The following is a 16,374-nucleotide window of genomic DNA, read 5'->3' as shown; positions in this document are numbered from 1 at the left end:
GCATCATCTGCAGCACTCCCTCAGAGTAGCTCAGTGGAACTTCAAGGCAACCACGCCACCAGATGAGTTGATGGAGACTGTCCGCCTCCACACTATTGAGAAATGGCTGGTGTCCACTGCCTCACCATAGTAGGCACTACTGAAATCTTTAGGTGGCTACTCAATTATGATGGATTTTCCATCAGCAAGTTTAAGGATGTGCGTGTTAAACTCCAGAAGGTAACATCAAATGTTAATCACAATTTCACATTTTCTTCATGAAAATATTCAATATACACGCCTTAGGCAAAGGCTGACTTTGCCAGGAAAACTGGCTAAATCACCCAGGGTTTTCAAGAATCAATTATTAGTATTTGCTGTAGTTCAGTGTATGATAAGTGGGCTGCATCCCATGTGAAATATTGAAATATCTATCACCCACCTGCTCTTGCTCCACTCCTTTTCCTACTAGCTATCACCCCTCTTTCCGGAAGGGTCTTGGCCCGAAACGTCAACTGAACTCTTTTCTGTAGGCCCAGCATTTTGTGTGTGTTGATCTGAGACATTGACTGTTTCCTCCATGGATGCTGCTTGACCTTCTTTGTCATGCTCTTTAAAAAATTCAAACCTCCTACCTTTTTCCAATTACTTATGGTTTTAACTCTCCTTTGTTTTACACCGTTACTTAAATACATTACATCTTTTGCTCAAGACATTACTATGCGATTGCTTTATAATGGGTTGGCAACCTTTTTGCCTCTGTGGGCCGGATCGCGTATTAATGAGCAGACGGTGGGCCAGATAAATGCCATAAAAAACTTGAAATATGGGAATTATCCATTTAAATACATCTAGTTGTGTTTTGCCTCAAATTAATGAATAACATATGCTAGAAAATCATTTGTGCTTAACCAAGGATGCCAATTAGTAATCAAAGAACTCAGTCTGGTTGCAATTTATTTCAATCAAGGCATCTTTTGAATCTATTAAAAGGACAAAGAATCTTTAAACATAAAACATATGAACATGATGTGTGAATAGTGCTAAGTATAATAAAAAAAATTTAATGCAAACAGTTGATAAATCACTGTGAAACTTGATGCTGTTTGTTGCTTGAAAGCTTCTCAATATTGGGTGTTAGGCTTGTTGATGCCAAGAGCAAGACATTATCCAGATGGGCATCAGTCAATCTTGTTCTCAAATGGTTCTTGGTGTGCTTCATTTTTGAAAATAATTGCTCACACAGATAAGTGTTGCCAAACAATGCTGCCATCACACGTAAATATCTGGATATTTAGTGTGGATTTCTTGTCTTGTTAAAACAGTGACGCTGTTTCTGTTTACAAATTTGAACGATCTTATCTGAAAACCTGCGCATGCACGGAGAGTATCTAATACATATTAATAAGGTAGTCTGCCTTCCCGTCATTCGTATATACCAGTGTTTGGTTTGGAACAAAACAGAACCTGGGGCCAGTGTAACAAGACTGTCCATCAGTGTGGTGGCGTGAAACACTCAGAATAAGGAAAAATCGCTCGCGGGCCAGATAAGCATAGTGTCTCACTGAGATCTAGTCCTGACGAAGGGTCTCGGCCTGAAACGTCGACTGCACCTCTTCCTACAGATGCTGCCTGGCCTGCTGCGTTCACCAGCAACTTTTATGTGTGTTGCTTGAATTTCCAGCATCTGCAGAATTCCTGTTGTTTATAGTATCTCACTATTTGCTCGCGGGCCGTAGGTTGCCTACCCCTGCTTGGTAATACTCTTTCTGGAAGATAGAATAAGGTTCTGTCCCAAGCAATGAAATTTCTGGTCCTTAGCTTCGATTTGTAGATTGAGGGGCTGTGCACAGTGAGTGATCTGTACCTTACAGGGCTACATTGTGCTTTTACCCCTGCAGTGTGAGATCAAAACCCCAAACAGCTTAAAAGTAAAATCGAAGCAGAAAATTCTGGAAGTCAGCTTGTATCTGCGGGAAGAAAAACAGAAGTAAAATATTATTTTTTTACTTTAGATATCCAACATCTTTTTTCCCCCAGTTTAAGAATAGACCTTTCCTTTTAAAAATAACAAATCTTATTTGAATGGTAAAAGTAGACCCCAAGGCAAGGAAGCCCATTTTCTAAACGATGCTGATACAGAGATCAACCAGGACCAAGTTGAATGGGAGGAAGCGCATGCGCCTACCGTCGAAGCAACGAGTTGGCATCAGATGAAGTCATCCGCCATGACGTCATGGAGAGATAGCCAATAAGAAGGCTGCATCAGTTAACCGTTGGAAAATTTGAACTGGAATAGAAGCAACGGCTGAAACGGTTTGAGAGTCGTGTGTAAACGGGCAGTGGGTCGGTCACCGAGCTGCGAGTGACCGGACACTGACAGAGAGCGCGGAGAGCGGACTCGGTCACTGAGAGCCGCGAGTGACCGGACAGTGAGGGCGAGAGCGGAGACCGGGCTCGGTCACCGAGCCGCGAGTGACCGGACACTGACAGAGAGCGCGGAGAGCGGGCTCAGTCACTGAGAGTCGCGAGTGACCGGACAGTGAGGGCGAGAGCGGAGACCGGGCTCGGTCACAGAGCCGCGAGTGACCGGGCACTGACAGAGAGCGCGGAGAGCGGGGTCGGTCACCGAGAGCCGCGAGTGACCGGACACTGACAGAGAGCGCGGAGAGCGGGGTCGGTCACCGAGAGTCGCGAGTGACCGGACACTGAGGGCGAGAGCGGAGACCGGGCTCGGTCACAGAGCCGCGAGTGACCGGACACTGACAGAGAGCGCGGAGAGCGGGGTCGGTCACCGAGAGCCGCGAGTGACCGGACACTGACAGAGAGCGCGGAGAGCGGGCTCAGTCACTGAGAGTCGCGAGTGACCGGACAGTGAGGGCGAGAGCGGAGACCGGGCTCGGTCACAGAGCCGCGAGTGACCGGACACTGACGGAGACCGGGGGCGGTCATTGAGAGCCGCGAGTGACCGGTCAGTGAGGGACAGCGCGGAGACCGGGGTCGGTCACCAAGAGTCGCGAGTGACCGGATAGTGAGGGTGAGAGCGGAGACCGGGGGCGGTCATTGAGAGCCGCGAGTGACCGGACACCGGCGGGAGAGGTCAGATACCGAGACGGGACGAAACATTGACCGAGGCCGGAGAGCCGGAAAATGGTGAGAAGAAGGTAAGTGGAGGCTCGATTCCCGATTCTCTTACCCTGCGGCAAACCTGTTCCGCCCCATTCCCACAGCGAGCTGTCCCGGGATGAAGCCTCCGCTGGCCCAGTAACCGAGGGTGAAACAACCAACATTGCTGCCTTTGCACTGTTGAATTAACACCCCTCTGAAACGGGGTCTGACGAAAAACTGACCTAAAAAACAAACTGGGTGTTTTATTGCAGCCAGTCAATGGCACAGACTAGAATTCCAGAACAGGGCGTTGACTCAGTTAAAGTCTCTTGAAGCTTCTGTATGATAGTGTTGCATTAGCAGTAGCATTACTATTTACTAAGCGTGTAAACGAACGTTTACAGTACGTAATGCAATAGTCAACCATGTATTTCTTTAGGCTCAGTTTCCTCACTCGTTTTTAAAAGTTAGTTTTGTAAAGTTAATTGTCAGCTTGTTCAGCAATGGTAAAAAAAATCTTTTCCCAGTGAAATTAGTGAGGAATCACGTTTAATATCACTGTCATATGTGGCTGCTTGTAGGCAAACAAATCTCACGGTTGTATAATTTATGCATTCTTTAGTAATAAGTGTACCTTGAAATATGTTATGAAATTTATTGTTTTGCGAAGATCGTATAAAAAAGATCGATAAATTACATTCATCTCCAGGTGCTGTGTCCAGTTTGAGCTTTGACTGCCATGGCCCACACACTCCTGTTTCAGGTCAAGTGGATCAATTCATTGGTATTCATTTCCAGTTCTCTGGCTGCTGTCTCCTTCATCATTTGTCTTTGTCTTCCTCTTTCTTTCTTCCCTTCAATCTTTACCATAATTAACCAAAGAACCCATAGAAACTACAGCACAGAAACAGGCCCTTTGGCCCTTCTTGGCTGTGCCGAACCATTTTCTGCCTAGTCCCACTGACCTGCACACGGACCATATCCCTCCATACACCTCCCATCCATGTATTTGTCCAATTTATTCTTAAATGTTAAAAAAGAACCCACATTTACCACCTTGTCTGGCAGCTCATTCCATACTCCCACCACCCTCTGTGTGAAGAAGACCCCCCTAATGTTCCCTTTAAACTTTTCCCCCCTCACCCTTAACCCATGTCCTCTGGTTTTTTTCTCCCCTTGCCTCAGTGGAAAAAGCCTGCTTGCATTCACTCTATCTATACCCATCATAATTTTATATACCTCTATCAAATCTCCCCTCATTCTTCTATGCTCCAGGGAATAAAGCCCTAACCTATTCAACCTTTCTCTGTAACTGAGTTTCTCAAGTCCCGGCAACATCCTTGTAAACCTTCTCTGCACTCTTTCAACCTTATTTATATCCTTCCTGTAATTTGGTGACCAAAACTGAACACAATACTCCAGATTCGGCCTCACCAATGCCTTATACAACCTCATCATAACATTCCAGCTCTTATACTCAATACTTCGAGTAATAAAGGCCAATGTACCAAAAGCTCTCTTTACGACCCTATCTACCTGTGATGCCACTTTTAGGGAATTTTGAATCTGTATTCCCAGATCCCTCTGTTCCACTGCACTCCTCAGTGCCTTACCATTAACCCTGTATGTTCTACATTGGTTTGTCCTTCCAAAGTGCAATACCTCACACTTGTCAGTATTAAACTCCATCTGCCATTTTTCAGCCCATTTTTCCAGCTGGTCCAAGTCCCTCTGCAGGCTCTGAAAACCTTCCTCACTGTCTACTACACCTCCAATCTTTGTATCATCAGCAAACTTGCTGATCCAATTTACCACATTATCATCCAGATCATTGATATAGATGACAAATAACAATGGACCCAGCACTGATCCCTGTGGCACACCACTAGTCACAGGCCTCCACTCAGAGAAGCAATTCTCTACCACCACTCTCTGGCTTCTTCCATCGAGCCAATGTCTAATCCAATTTACCACCTCTCCATGTATACCTAGCGACTGAATTTTCCTAACTAACCTCCCATGCGGGACCTTGTCAAAGGCCTTACTGAAGTCCATGTAGACAATATCCACTGCCTTCCCTTCATCCACTTTCCTGGTAACCTCCTCGAAAAACTCCAACAGATTGGTCAAACATGACCTACCATGCACAAAGCCATGTTGACTCTCCCTAATAAGCCCTGTCTATCCAAATGCTTGTAGATTCTATCTCTTAGTACTCCCTCCAATAACTTACCTACTACTGATGTTAAATTTACTGGCCTATAATTTCCCGGATTACTTTTCGATCCTTTTTTGAACAACATGAGCCACTCTCCAATCCTCCAGCACTTCACCCGTAGACAGCGACATTTTAAATATTTCTGCCAGGGCCCCCGCAATTTCAACACTAGTCTCCTTCAAGGTCCGAGGGAACACTCTGTCAGGTCCCGGGGATTTATCCACTTTAATTTTCCTCAAGACAGCAAGCACCTCCTCCTTTTCAATCTGTACAGTTTCCATGGTCTCACTACTTGATTCCCTCAATTCCATAGATTTCATGCCAGCTTCCTTAGTAAATACAGATGCAAAAAACCTATTTAAGATCTCCCCCATTTCCTTTGGTTCCGCACAAAGCCGACCACTCTGATCTTCAAGAGGACCAATTTTATCCCTTACAATCCTTTTGCTCTTAATATACTTGTAAAAGCTCTTTGGATTATCCTTCACTTTGACTGCCAAGGCAACCTCATGTCTTTTTGCCCTCCTGATTTCTTTCTTAAGTATATTCTTGCACTTCTTGTACTCCTCAAGCACCTGATTTACCCCGTTTCCTATACATTTCATACAACTCCCTTTTTTTTTTATCAGAGTTGCAATATCCCTTGAGAACCAAGGTTCCTTATTCCTATTCAATTTGCCTTTAATCCTGAGAGGAAAATACAAACTCTGCACTCTCAAAATTTCCCCTTTGAAGGCTTCCCACCTACCATTCACATCTTTGCCAGAGAACAACCTGTCCCAATCCACGCTTTTTAGATCCTTTCTCATTTCTTCAAATTTGGCCTTCTTCCAGTTCAGAACCTCAGCCCTAGGACCAGATCTATCCTTGTCCATGATCAAATTGAAACTAATGGTGTTATGATCACTGGAACCAAAGTGCTCCCCTACACAGACTTCTGTCACTTGCCCTAATTCGTTTCCTAACAGGAGATCCAATATTGCATCCCCTCTAGTTGGTCCCTCTATATACTGATTTAGAAAACTTTCCTGAACACATTTTACAAACTCTAAACCATCTAGACCCCTAACAGTATGGGAGTCCCAATCAATACATGGAAAATTAAAATCCCCTACCACCACAACTTTATGTTTCCTGCAGTTGCCTGCTATCTCTCTGCAGATTTGCTCTTCCAAGTCTCGTTGACTATTGGGTGGTCTGTAATACAATCCCACTTATGTGGCCATACCTTTCCTGTTTCTCAGCTCCACCCATAAGGACTCAGTAGACAAGCCCTCTAATCTGTCCTGCCTGAGCACTGCTGTAATATTTTCCCTAACAAGCAATGCTACTCCCCCACTTTTCATTCCTCTGCCTCGATCACATCTGAAACATCGGAACCCTGGAATATTAAGCTGCCAGTCATGCCCCTCCTGTAGCCAAGTTTCACTAATTGCTACAACATCATAATTCCACGTGTCAATCCATGCCCTCAACTCATCCGCCTTCCCCGCAATACTCCTAGTATTGAAATATATACACCTCAGAAGATTTTTACCACAACTCACAACCTTTCTATCAGCGGATTTGCTTAAACTTTCAATATCATTTATTTTCACCCCAGCCACACTGTCAGCTCTGGCACTCTGGTTCCCATCCCCCTGCAAATTACCGCGCATCTCCCTGCAATTACCGCGCATTCTAACTCCTCTTTCCTAATCACATTAATTACATTAAGTAGGGTAAACGAAAAAAATTGAAAAATAAGTATTCAATATTGGATTGTCACTATTTAAGGATCTAAGAAATAGAAAGCATAGGCCATTCAGTCTTTTAGTTCGCTTCGCCATTCAGCAAAATTCTGGTAAATCTTTATTAATATTGTTTTCCAACCCTGACTCTATGCCTTGACTCCACAAGGGACTGATTTGTCCCTAAGCTTACCAAGGAAATAACAGTTCTCAGGCAGTTCATTCCCAATAATTAGAAAATGGACGTAGTATTTACAGACAACACACATAAAAGTTGCTGGTGAACGCAGCAGGCCAGGCAGCATCTCTAGGAAGAGATGCAGTCGATGTTTCAGGCCGAGACCCTTCGTCAGGACTAACTGAAGGAAGAGTGAGTAGTCCTGATGAAGGGTCTCGGCCTGAAACGTCGACTGCACCTCTTCCTGGAGATGCTGCCTGGCCTGCTGCGTTCACCAGCAACTTTTATGTGTGTTGCTTGAATTTCCAGCATCTGCAGATTTCCTGTTGCTTATAGTATTTACAGAAATAATTTTCCTTGCAACATTATGTTGCCACTAATTTCCCCAAAGGCTTTAACCTGGTTGCTATGCCTTCTTTGCCTATCCACCTATCTTCAGCCCCTTTCCAGCTATGATCCCTCCCATTCCAAGTCTTGTCAGCCATCATATTCCAAGGACAGAGGCTTGGTTTATTTCTTATAGGAGTATGTAGGGGTTCACTGGTAACAGCAGCCTTTATTGTACATTCCTAAAAGCTCCTCCCATGACACTGCTCTGCTCTATTTCAGAAGCTCTTTCAATCTCATAGAAAGACGGAGTGGTTATGTCACAGTAAGAAGCTATTTCTTCTGCTGTGTTCATAATGGCTCTCTAACAGAGCAAACTTCGAGTTCCACCTCTTGGTCATATCTCCATAATCTAGCAGATTTTTCTGCCCTATCTAAACAGTTATCCTGTGTAAACCACAATGAAACCTGCTTCCACCACATCTGAAAGCAGTGCACAGTATTTTATTCCGTCCTAATGTATCAAAATGACAAGTTGTGTCGTGGCTGGCATCCCTGTCAATAGTGCAATAATATAGACCAAAAGAAGCAAAAACCATAGTTGTCTAACATCAGAAAGCATCGATACTTAATAAACTCATTATCAATGCCACTTTTATGCCATACATGTTATCTGTGCTGCTGAGTCACCTCATTAAAAGCCTCTGTAAATGTTCGTGATAGCTCTATCAGCCTTGAATTCCTGATTCTGATACTTCTTCAATATTTTTATTCATTTCTATATAGAAGAATAGAGTCCAAGATGATGCATATTATAAAACAAAAGAAAAAATATAATACCAGATACAGTATATTGAATTGCATTAACGAACTCCTTACCCTGTATTTATATAGATTAGATTAATTCATATATTAGAATATAAACAGTTTTATAAAAAAATCTATACCCACTACCAAAGTCAAAGCTGCTTGGGGGGAAAAAAAAGAAAAAAAAACTTATCAGATAATAAAATATGGTATTAACCAACTTCTGTACTTTAACGAGAAGTTAAAGATTATGAAAATGGTTTAAAAATAGCCCCCACAAATTTTGAAAATTGAATAACGAATCTTTTCTAAATTTAGTCATGCCATAACATCCCGTAACCACTGAGTATGATTAGACGGACCAGCATCCTTCCATTTAAACAAAAGCACCCTCCTAGCCATAAGAGAGATAAAAGCCAGAATGTACAAATCTGATGTCTTCAAAATGATACCTTTCCTTCCAACAATACCAAATAGGGCAGTCAAAGGATTAGGCTTAAAACTTTACTTTAAAGAGTACAGAAAAAGTTCCTTCCAATATTTTCCAAGACTTGGGCATGCCCAAAACGTATGAATAAATGAAGCTTTTCCATTGTTACACCTATCACAGTAGGGAGATATATCCATATAAAAATGAGATAACTTATCCTTGGTCATATAAGCCCTATGAACTACTTTAAATTGTAGGAGGCAGATATTTTAAAAATAATTAAATTTTGATCGCAGTGTTTTCTACAATTGTGACAAATTATACTTTATACTTTTTATTGTCGCCAAACAATTGGTACTAGAACGTACAATTATCACAGCGATATTTGATTCTGCGCTTCACACTCCCTGGATTACAAATATTAAATATTAAAAATATTTAAAATAGTTAAAATTAGTAAATATTAAAAACAAATTATAAATCATAAATAGAAAAATGGGAAGTAAGGTAGTGCAAAAAAACCGAGAGGCAGGTCAGGATATTTGGAGGGTACGGCCCAGATCCGGGTCAGGATCCGTTCAGCAGTCTTAACACGGTTGGAAAGAAGCTGTTCCCAAATCTGGCCATACGAGTCTTCAAGCTCCTGACCCTTCTCCTGGAGGGAAGAGGGACGAAAAGTGTGATGGCTGGATGGGTCGTGTCCTTGATTATCCTGGCAGGACTGTTCCGACAGCATGTGGTGTAAAGTGAGTCCAAGGACGGAAGATTGGTTTGTGTGATGTGCTGCGCCGTGTTCACGATCTTCTGCAGCTTCTTTCAGTCTTGGACAGGACGACTTCCATACCAGGTTGTGATGCACCCTAGAAGAATGCTTTCTACGGTGCACCTATAAAAATTAGTGAGGGTTTTAGGGGACAGGCCAAATTTCTTTAGTTTTCTCAGGAAGTAAAGGTGCTGGTGGGCCTTCTTGGCAGTGGACTCTGCTTGGTTGGACCAAGTCAGGTCATTTGTGATATTGACCCCGAGGAACTTAAAGCTTTTGACCTGTTCCACTTACGCACCACTGATGTAAATTGGGTCGTGCGGTCAGCTACTCCTTCTGAAGTCAACAACCAATTCCTTCGTCTTGCTGACGTTGAGGGGTAGGTTATTGTCTTCGCACCATGCCACCAGGTTCTTAATTTCCTCTCTGTACTCAAACTCATCATTACCTGAGATACGGCCTACAATTGTTGTGTCATCAGCAAAGTCATATATTGAGTTTGATGGAAACTTGGCTACACAATCATGGGTGTACAGTGAGTACAGCAGGGGGCTGAGTACACAGCCTTGTGGGGCACCGGTGCTCAGAGTGATTGTAGAGGAGAACTTGTCCGCTATTTTTACTGCCTGGGTCCTGTCTGTGAGCAAGTTGAAGATCCAGCTGTAGATCTGAGTGCTAAGGCCCAGGTTCTTGGTCCAATTTGAGTAAATTCAACAATGCTGAACTTTTTGTGTGCTTTTTCTGGTTTCCCATTTGCTATTCCATCCCTGAGCTTTGAAGCTGCAGTGAAACAATGCAAATGTGGTAGGCCATTTTTAACTTTAGTCCTATACTCAGAAATATGAGACATTTGTGGGATTTTTAACTGCGTAATCTGATCAGGTCATTTGTGGAATTGAGTTTTCTGGTTTGAACTGAGCTACAGCCAAAATTCCAAGTCCACTTGTTAATATTTTGTGCATATCATGCATTAATGTCTGGTTCTCACCACAAATGAAACATTTCAACTCTTTTTGCAGTGATGCACTGGCCACAGAGTCAGTTACCTGTCTCAATGCTGCACTTGCCCATCTTCGAAATATCTGGGAAGAAATTGGAATTCCAGAAGATCAAAGACTGCAGAGAACAGAAGTTGTTAAAAAGCATATTAAAGTAAGTAGCATATATTAGTATTGAGAGTAAAGAATCTTTATAATTTGCGGTGTATTCTTATGAATGGCAAGGTTATGCAGTAACTTGTAGTGCCAAGGCTGCCATGATCTGGACTGCCTGTTATTTCTTGCATGTGTAGGTATGGCACCTCATTCTTCCAGTGACATAGTAATAGACCACAGGGCTGCATACTGCAGTTTAAAACTATTTTGTTAATATGTGCTGAATAACTGGCTATATTAAATATTTCCTCGTTAAGCCAGTGACAAGATAAATGTGCTTTTGTTATAAACAGGGTGAAGTTCATTTGGTCTTGCACAGCTCTCTCATCTAGCTGGATTCTGATCATGATGGACAAATTGCCCTTCTGTTTACAGCATGTTTTTTTATATATAGATCAGTCAATATGGATTTAATTTTTAAATCTTTTAAGGTGAATTGGCTGCACATTTTGTCATCTTTATTTTAAAAAAAGACATAATGAAAATAAAATACTACATCCTCTGTCTGTATTTATGTATCTTTTAGAGTGCTTTAGTTGATTTTAATTACAGTATGTATAAACTAGTGCCAAAATCTTTTCAAGAAAAATCCATTTCTCCTGTTTTCACACAGGGGCTACTGGATATGATGATTGCAGAGGAAGAAAATCTAAGGCAGCGGCTGAAAAAGAGCATTGCAGTGTGCCAGAAAGAACTCCATGCAGTGTGTCAGGAACTCAGTTTGGCTGTATGTCTGGTAAGTGTTAAAAGTCATCACCCTCATCCTTTTGAAGGTCTGGGGGGAGAAATAAGATTTTTTTTTAACCACTTAAGTAACAGTTTGAACTTGTATTTGTGACAGCCAGAAGAAGATTGCACAATGTTGCAGCTGGAAAAAGATCTAAGGACACGCTTGGAGGTTCTCTTAAAAGAGAAAAAAGAGAGAATGGCAAAGTTAAAATCCCTTAAAGAACAAGATGAGGAGCTTTGTGATATTCTCTGTACAACAAGTTACTCCATTGATGTTGATGCTGTTCCCAGTATTGAACAGCTAGATGCATTTTGTGCACACATTGCTTCACTTAATGAGGAAAAGGTAAAAAATATTTTGAGATATTATAGCAGTGGTCCATATCCATATTGTCTATTAATATTTTAACCAATGCATACTTGGGTGTTTTGTGCCTGACATCCTTATGATCTATAATAATTGAACATCTCCATGTTTGAGACTTTGTTCAATTGTCTAACTTTCTTCATGCGTGTTTAAGCATTATTCCTGACTTTTTCCACAAACTAATTGAACATGGAATATTCAGGGTAGTATTGCTTTAGAAATCTGTTCTCCTTTAAGAGTACCATTGATGTTGAACCAATTTTAAGTTTTATTTGTTCACTGACCAACTAGATTTTTTGAAAGATATAGAGCTGGGTAAATTAGGCTGATTCATTTCAGAAATAGCTTGATTCAAGGTAGAGCTCACTTAAGAGGCTTAGTTGGGTTATCTATGTTCCTGCAATAAGAATAAGAAGCATTTAATCTGTTATATAAATCACTAACATATTGGGTATAATTTTAACTTGTGTTTTGTGCATGTATTGTTTATGTGTTAACCAGAATTGCTGAATTCCCTAATAGTCATTTGGTTTTAATTTTAGGAACGCAGAAGGGCTGAGTTTGTGGCGACTAAGAAAAAGATAATTTTGTGCATGGATGAACTTGATCAGCTGCCTGACACTAGCTTTGAGAGAGATATTGTGTGTGAGGATGAGGATGCATTCTGCCTGTCTAATGAGAATATTATTGGTCTGAAAACATTACTTCAACAGGTGTGTAAATGCATGCAACAACTTGTATTGCTGATCTTATTATCTTGGAGCATTTCAGAGTTCTTAAATATGGTTTTTTTTTTGAATTGTAGTTTTAGAACAATATGATAGCTGTGTTCCACTGAGAGGGATATATTATTATTATTCCCCAGAGAACTGGTAACTCTTTGAATTGTGCAGCTGGATCTGTTTAGGGTACTTAACACTGGAAATAATTAAACTGCTTTTTATCTTGACCCACTAGTGAAATGTAATTACTTTTTGTATCCAGCTAATGTTAGAAAGCTTTCTTTGGATTCATCATTTCCATAAAGTTGTTGCAGCTCTCTGGAACGTGATTGACTGCCTGAACAGTTTTCCTGGTGCAATTCTGATGTATATCATATTTCAATCTATGTTTGAAAAGATTTGTAATTTTCCAAGTGATACTTCCAGAAATAACAAGTTATTTAAAATTTATTATTTTTAAAACACTACGATTAACATTTGGGATCAGTGGGTAATTTTCTTAAACTGAAATGTTGTACTGCCTTAACTTGAAATTCCACGTCTATCCTTTAAAGAATGTAAATTAAATGAATAGCTTTTGTGAGCTGGTCTGGTTGGTAGGAAAACTCCAGTAATTCTGAAGCATATTTGTTTTTAGCTGGAGATGAAGAGAACTCAGAATGAAGCAAAATGCTCGGAGTTGAGAAGTCAAATAATTAACCTGTGGGACTGGCTGAAAATTTCTGATGAAGAACGTAATGCTTTTGCCGTAAACATGGTTGGATCCAGGGCTAAAACAATGCAAACAGTAAGTACATTTGCTGTTAAATGTTGAGGATGAGGGTACAGTCGGCTCTCCTTATCCACGAGGGATTGGTTTCGGGACCCCTCACAGATACCAAAAAACGCGGATGCTCAAGTCCCTTATTTAACCTGTCTCAATGTGGAGGACCTTAGGACCCAGCGGAACCCTGGACCTTATTTAACCTGTCTCAGTGCGGTGGGCATTAGGACCCGGCCGTGCAGCTCTGAATCCGCAGTGTTGCTGTTCATGAAAATAATCACAATCACGATTTAAAATAAAGTGGAAATAATAAAGCGATCAGAAAGAGGTGAAACACCATCGGTCATTGGAAAAGCGTTAGGCTACAGTTGGTCAACAGTCGGAACAATTTTAAAGGACAAGATGAAAAAGGCCCTGCCCAATTAAAGCAACAATTATTACGCAGCAACGCAGTGGTTTAATTTTTGGGTTTTTGATTCTTCACATCAACCCAGAAGGGATGGAGAGCGCGCTTGGGAGCGATCTGTCACTGGATCGAACTTGGGAACTTCCGTTCCCGAGCCCAGCACTGAAACATATGTTTCTTAAGTATTTTGTATGCATAGAAAGGTAAAATATATACTAAGACAAATGTTTGACTAACTGACGCTAAATACCAGATGTACCTGTTCCGACTTAGTAAGAGAGCTTCCAGTTTTTATCGATCCCGATCCACGATAACCTACGCACATCCTCCCGTATACTTTAAATCATCTCTAGATTACTTATAATACCTAATACAATGTAAATGCTATGTACAATAGTTGTTATACTGTATTGTTTAGGGAATAATGACAAGAAAAAAAGTCGGTACATGTTCGAATAACAAGTGCTGGAAGAGCACTTCCGGGTTTTCTCGATTCGCGGTTGGTTGAATTTGCGCATGCGGAACTCGCGGATAAGAAGGGCCGACTGTATTATTAATAATATTTTCGGGTTGGGGGGGTAGATGAGTGCTTATATGTAAAGTTGATGGCCTTCATTCACCTGAGGCTTTGGATATGCTAAAGCTACTATGAGCTCTAAACATGTAGGAATATTTCATTATTATAATGCTATTAGTTAACAGTTTAGTATTGATATTGAGTATTGCCAATGTGGAGTCTAATTTGCTAATTATTGGATTTCTTGGCCAAATGTGTAAGTTGTGTGTTTTTGAAAGAATTAGCACTGAATTGTTTTTCACAACAATCCACACTTTGTAGTGGAGTTAAGATGCACTTCTTGGAAAGCCACGAGGAAAATGTTGATTGCTGTGATTCAGTTGCAGACAGAGTTGGAACGTCTTGAAGTCCTGAAATTACAAAACATGAAAAATGTGATTGAAGCTGTCCGACAAGAGCTGGTGTCCTACTGGGATAAATGTTTCTTCAGCTCTGAACAGCGGCAAGCATTTGCTCCATATTATGAAGGTTCAACTTTTAATTTAAACATTTTACTGCTAAAGAATTTTTCTACTATACTGTGACTGCACTCCGAATTGTAGACTTTAGGTGATGGGTGTCAGACAGCTTTGGTAAGGGGGAATACAAATGGAGCATCCTATACTACTTGTTTATAATGCAACTTTATGCGACAAATTGTTGGTATTTTAATTTATTTATTGTCCATTACACCACTGGCATTTAAGGTAGCAGTGAAGGTTCTCCTCTGTCTGTCCTTGGCCATATAGAAAGAATCTTCATTGCTGTTTCCGTGACAACCAGTAGACTGGTGGACCACTCTTACTCGGATGTCTATCTTTTTACCTGTTTGGGTGGGTGACCCTACCAGGAGCCCCTGACTCCAGCCAACATAGCTCTTTGGGTCATTGAGGTAAACAATCCTCCAAACCATACGACATTGTAGTCCTCTTGGAAGGAACTGCTGGTATGCTGGAATGTTACTCCAAATGATAATTCTTTTGACTCCCTTTTGTTAAAACTATAATTTTGAAGTGTAGCATTTTTGAAGAAGCTTTGAGACTGATTTTAGTTTGTTGTACAGTATTACTTGTTAAAATGTTCTTTTTCTCTCAAAAGAGAATTACACTGAAGATTTATTGCAGCTTCATAACTTGGAGCTGAATCGATTGAAGCAGTATTATCAAACACACCAGCAGCTATTTGAGGGTGTCTGGAAGTGGGAAGAAAATTGGCAGCTTTACTTGGGTTTTGAGGTAAGTAGCAAGAACTTCCTGTAAAAACGCAATTAATTGTTCAGTGGAATACATTATTGTTTAATTGTTCTTGCAATCAGCATTGAAAAATACTGTCATTGGATCATAAGGCAGAGGAGCAGAATTAAACAATTTGGCCCATTGAGTCTGCTCTGCTATTCAACTGTAGTTGATTTTATTTATCCTTTAGACCTCATTCTCTTATCATCTGACACCCTTATTGATCAAGAACTTATTAACCTCTACTTTAAATATTACCAATGACAGTCCGCAAGTTATTAATCTTAAAACGTTATTGTTGTTGTGAAAAAAAAAATCTTTATAAAGTGCACTACTACCTGGGGAGCTCCTGTACGGTTAGCCAGGTTGAAAGTAATTTTATTAAAGTAAACAGTAACATTTTAGAATATTTTGCTTACAGAAAAAGGCATCGGACCCAAACCGGTTCACCAACCGAGGAGGCAACCTGTTAAAAGAGGAGAAGCAAAGAACCAAGCTGTACAAAATGCTGCCTAAAGTATGTATTTACCCTGAACAAACTGCAGTCCACAAGTCCAGTGTGAATTTAATAGTGAAGATCGGCAAAGTGGCATCAGCAGAGCCGCCTGTACAGTTTGCAAAACCAAGAGTAGCTGAGGTGACCTGCTGAGATGCCTTGGCCATTCTACTGTCAATAAATCATGATGGAATAGCAGATAAAATTCAGTATTTTGACACTATTTTCTCAATGACTAAGTCTTATAAATGAATAAGCCAGTGAACCTTACTGACCATCTCAAGCCTGTTCTTCCCTTTAATTGGGTAATTGATTTGTACCTCATCAGTTTACCTAGCTTTTGAATTTTCTATTCTTGATGCCATTAATGATTAAAAATAGCCCTTGGCTTTAAATGTTCTATTGA

General features: G+C 40.9%; 1 protein-coding gene across 5 annotated transcripts in view; it reads left to right on the top strand.

The window, feature by feature from the left end:
• Positions 1 to 2,275: 2,275 nt before the first annotated feature.
• Positions 2,276 to 16,374, top strand: part of prc1b (protein regulator of cytokinesis 1b) — a 29,008-nt gene continuing 14,909 nt past the window's right edge. For all 5 annotated transcript variants that reach the window (XM_063071021.1, XM_063071019.1, XM_063071022.1 and 2 more), the window contains exons 1-9: positions 2,276 to 3,143; positions 10,560 to 10,692; positions 11,308 to 11,430; positions 11,536 to 11,769; positions 12,333 to 12,503; positions 13,150 to 13,299; positions 14,579 to 14,726; positions 15,336 to 15,472; positions 15,894 to 15,989. In XM_063071021.1, coding sequence (XP_062927091.1) covers positions 3,130 to 3,143; positions 10,560 to 10,692; positions 11,308 to 11,430; positions 11,536 to 11,769; positions 12,333 to 12,503; positions 13,150 to 13,299; positions 14,579 to 14,726; positions 15,336 to 15,472; positions 15,894 to 15,989 — 1,206 coding nt within the window. In that variant the 5' untranslated portion in view covers positions 2,276 to 3,129. The remainder of the gene's footprint in view (positions 3,144 to 10,559; positions 10,693 to 11,307; positions 11,431 to 11,535; positions 11,770 to 12,332; positions 12,504 to 13,149; positions 13,300 to 14,578; positions 14,727 to 15,335; positions 15,473 to 15,893; positions 15,990 to 16,374) is intronic.

Source organism: Mobula hypostoma, chromosome 18, assembly GCF_963921235.1.
Source record: "Mobula hypostoma chromosome 18, sMobHyp1.1, whole genome shotgun sequence".
NCBI classification, from domain to species: Eukaryota; Metazoa; Chordata; class Chondrichthyes; order Myliobatiformes; family Myliobatidae; genus Mobula; species Mobula hypostoma.
The sequence above is the reverse complement of the archived record's forward strand: the minus strand, read 5'-3'. Positions and strand labels throughout refer to the sequence as shown.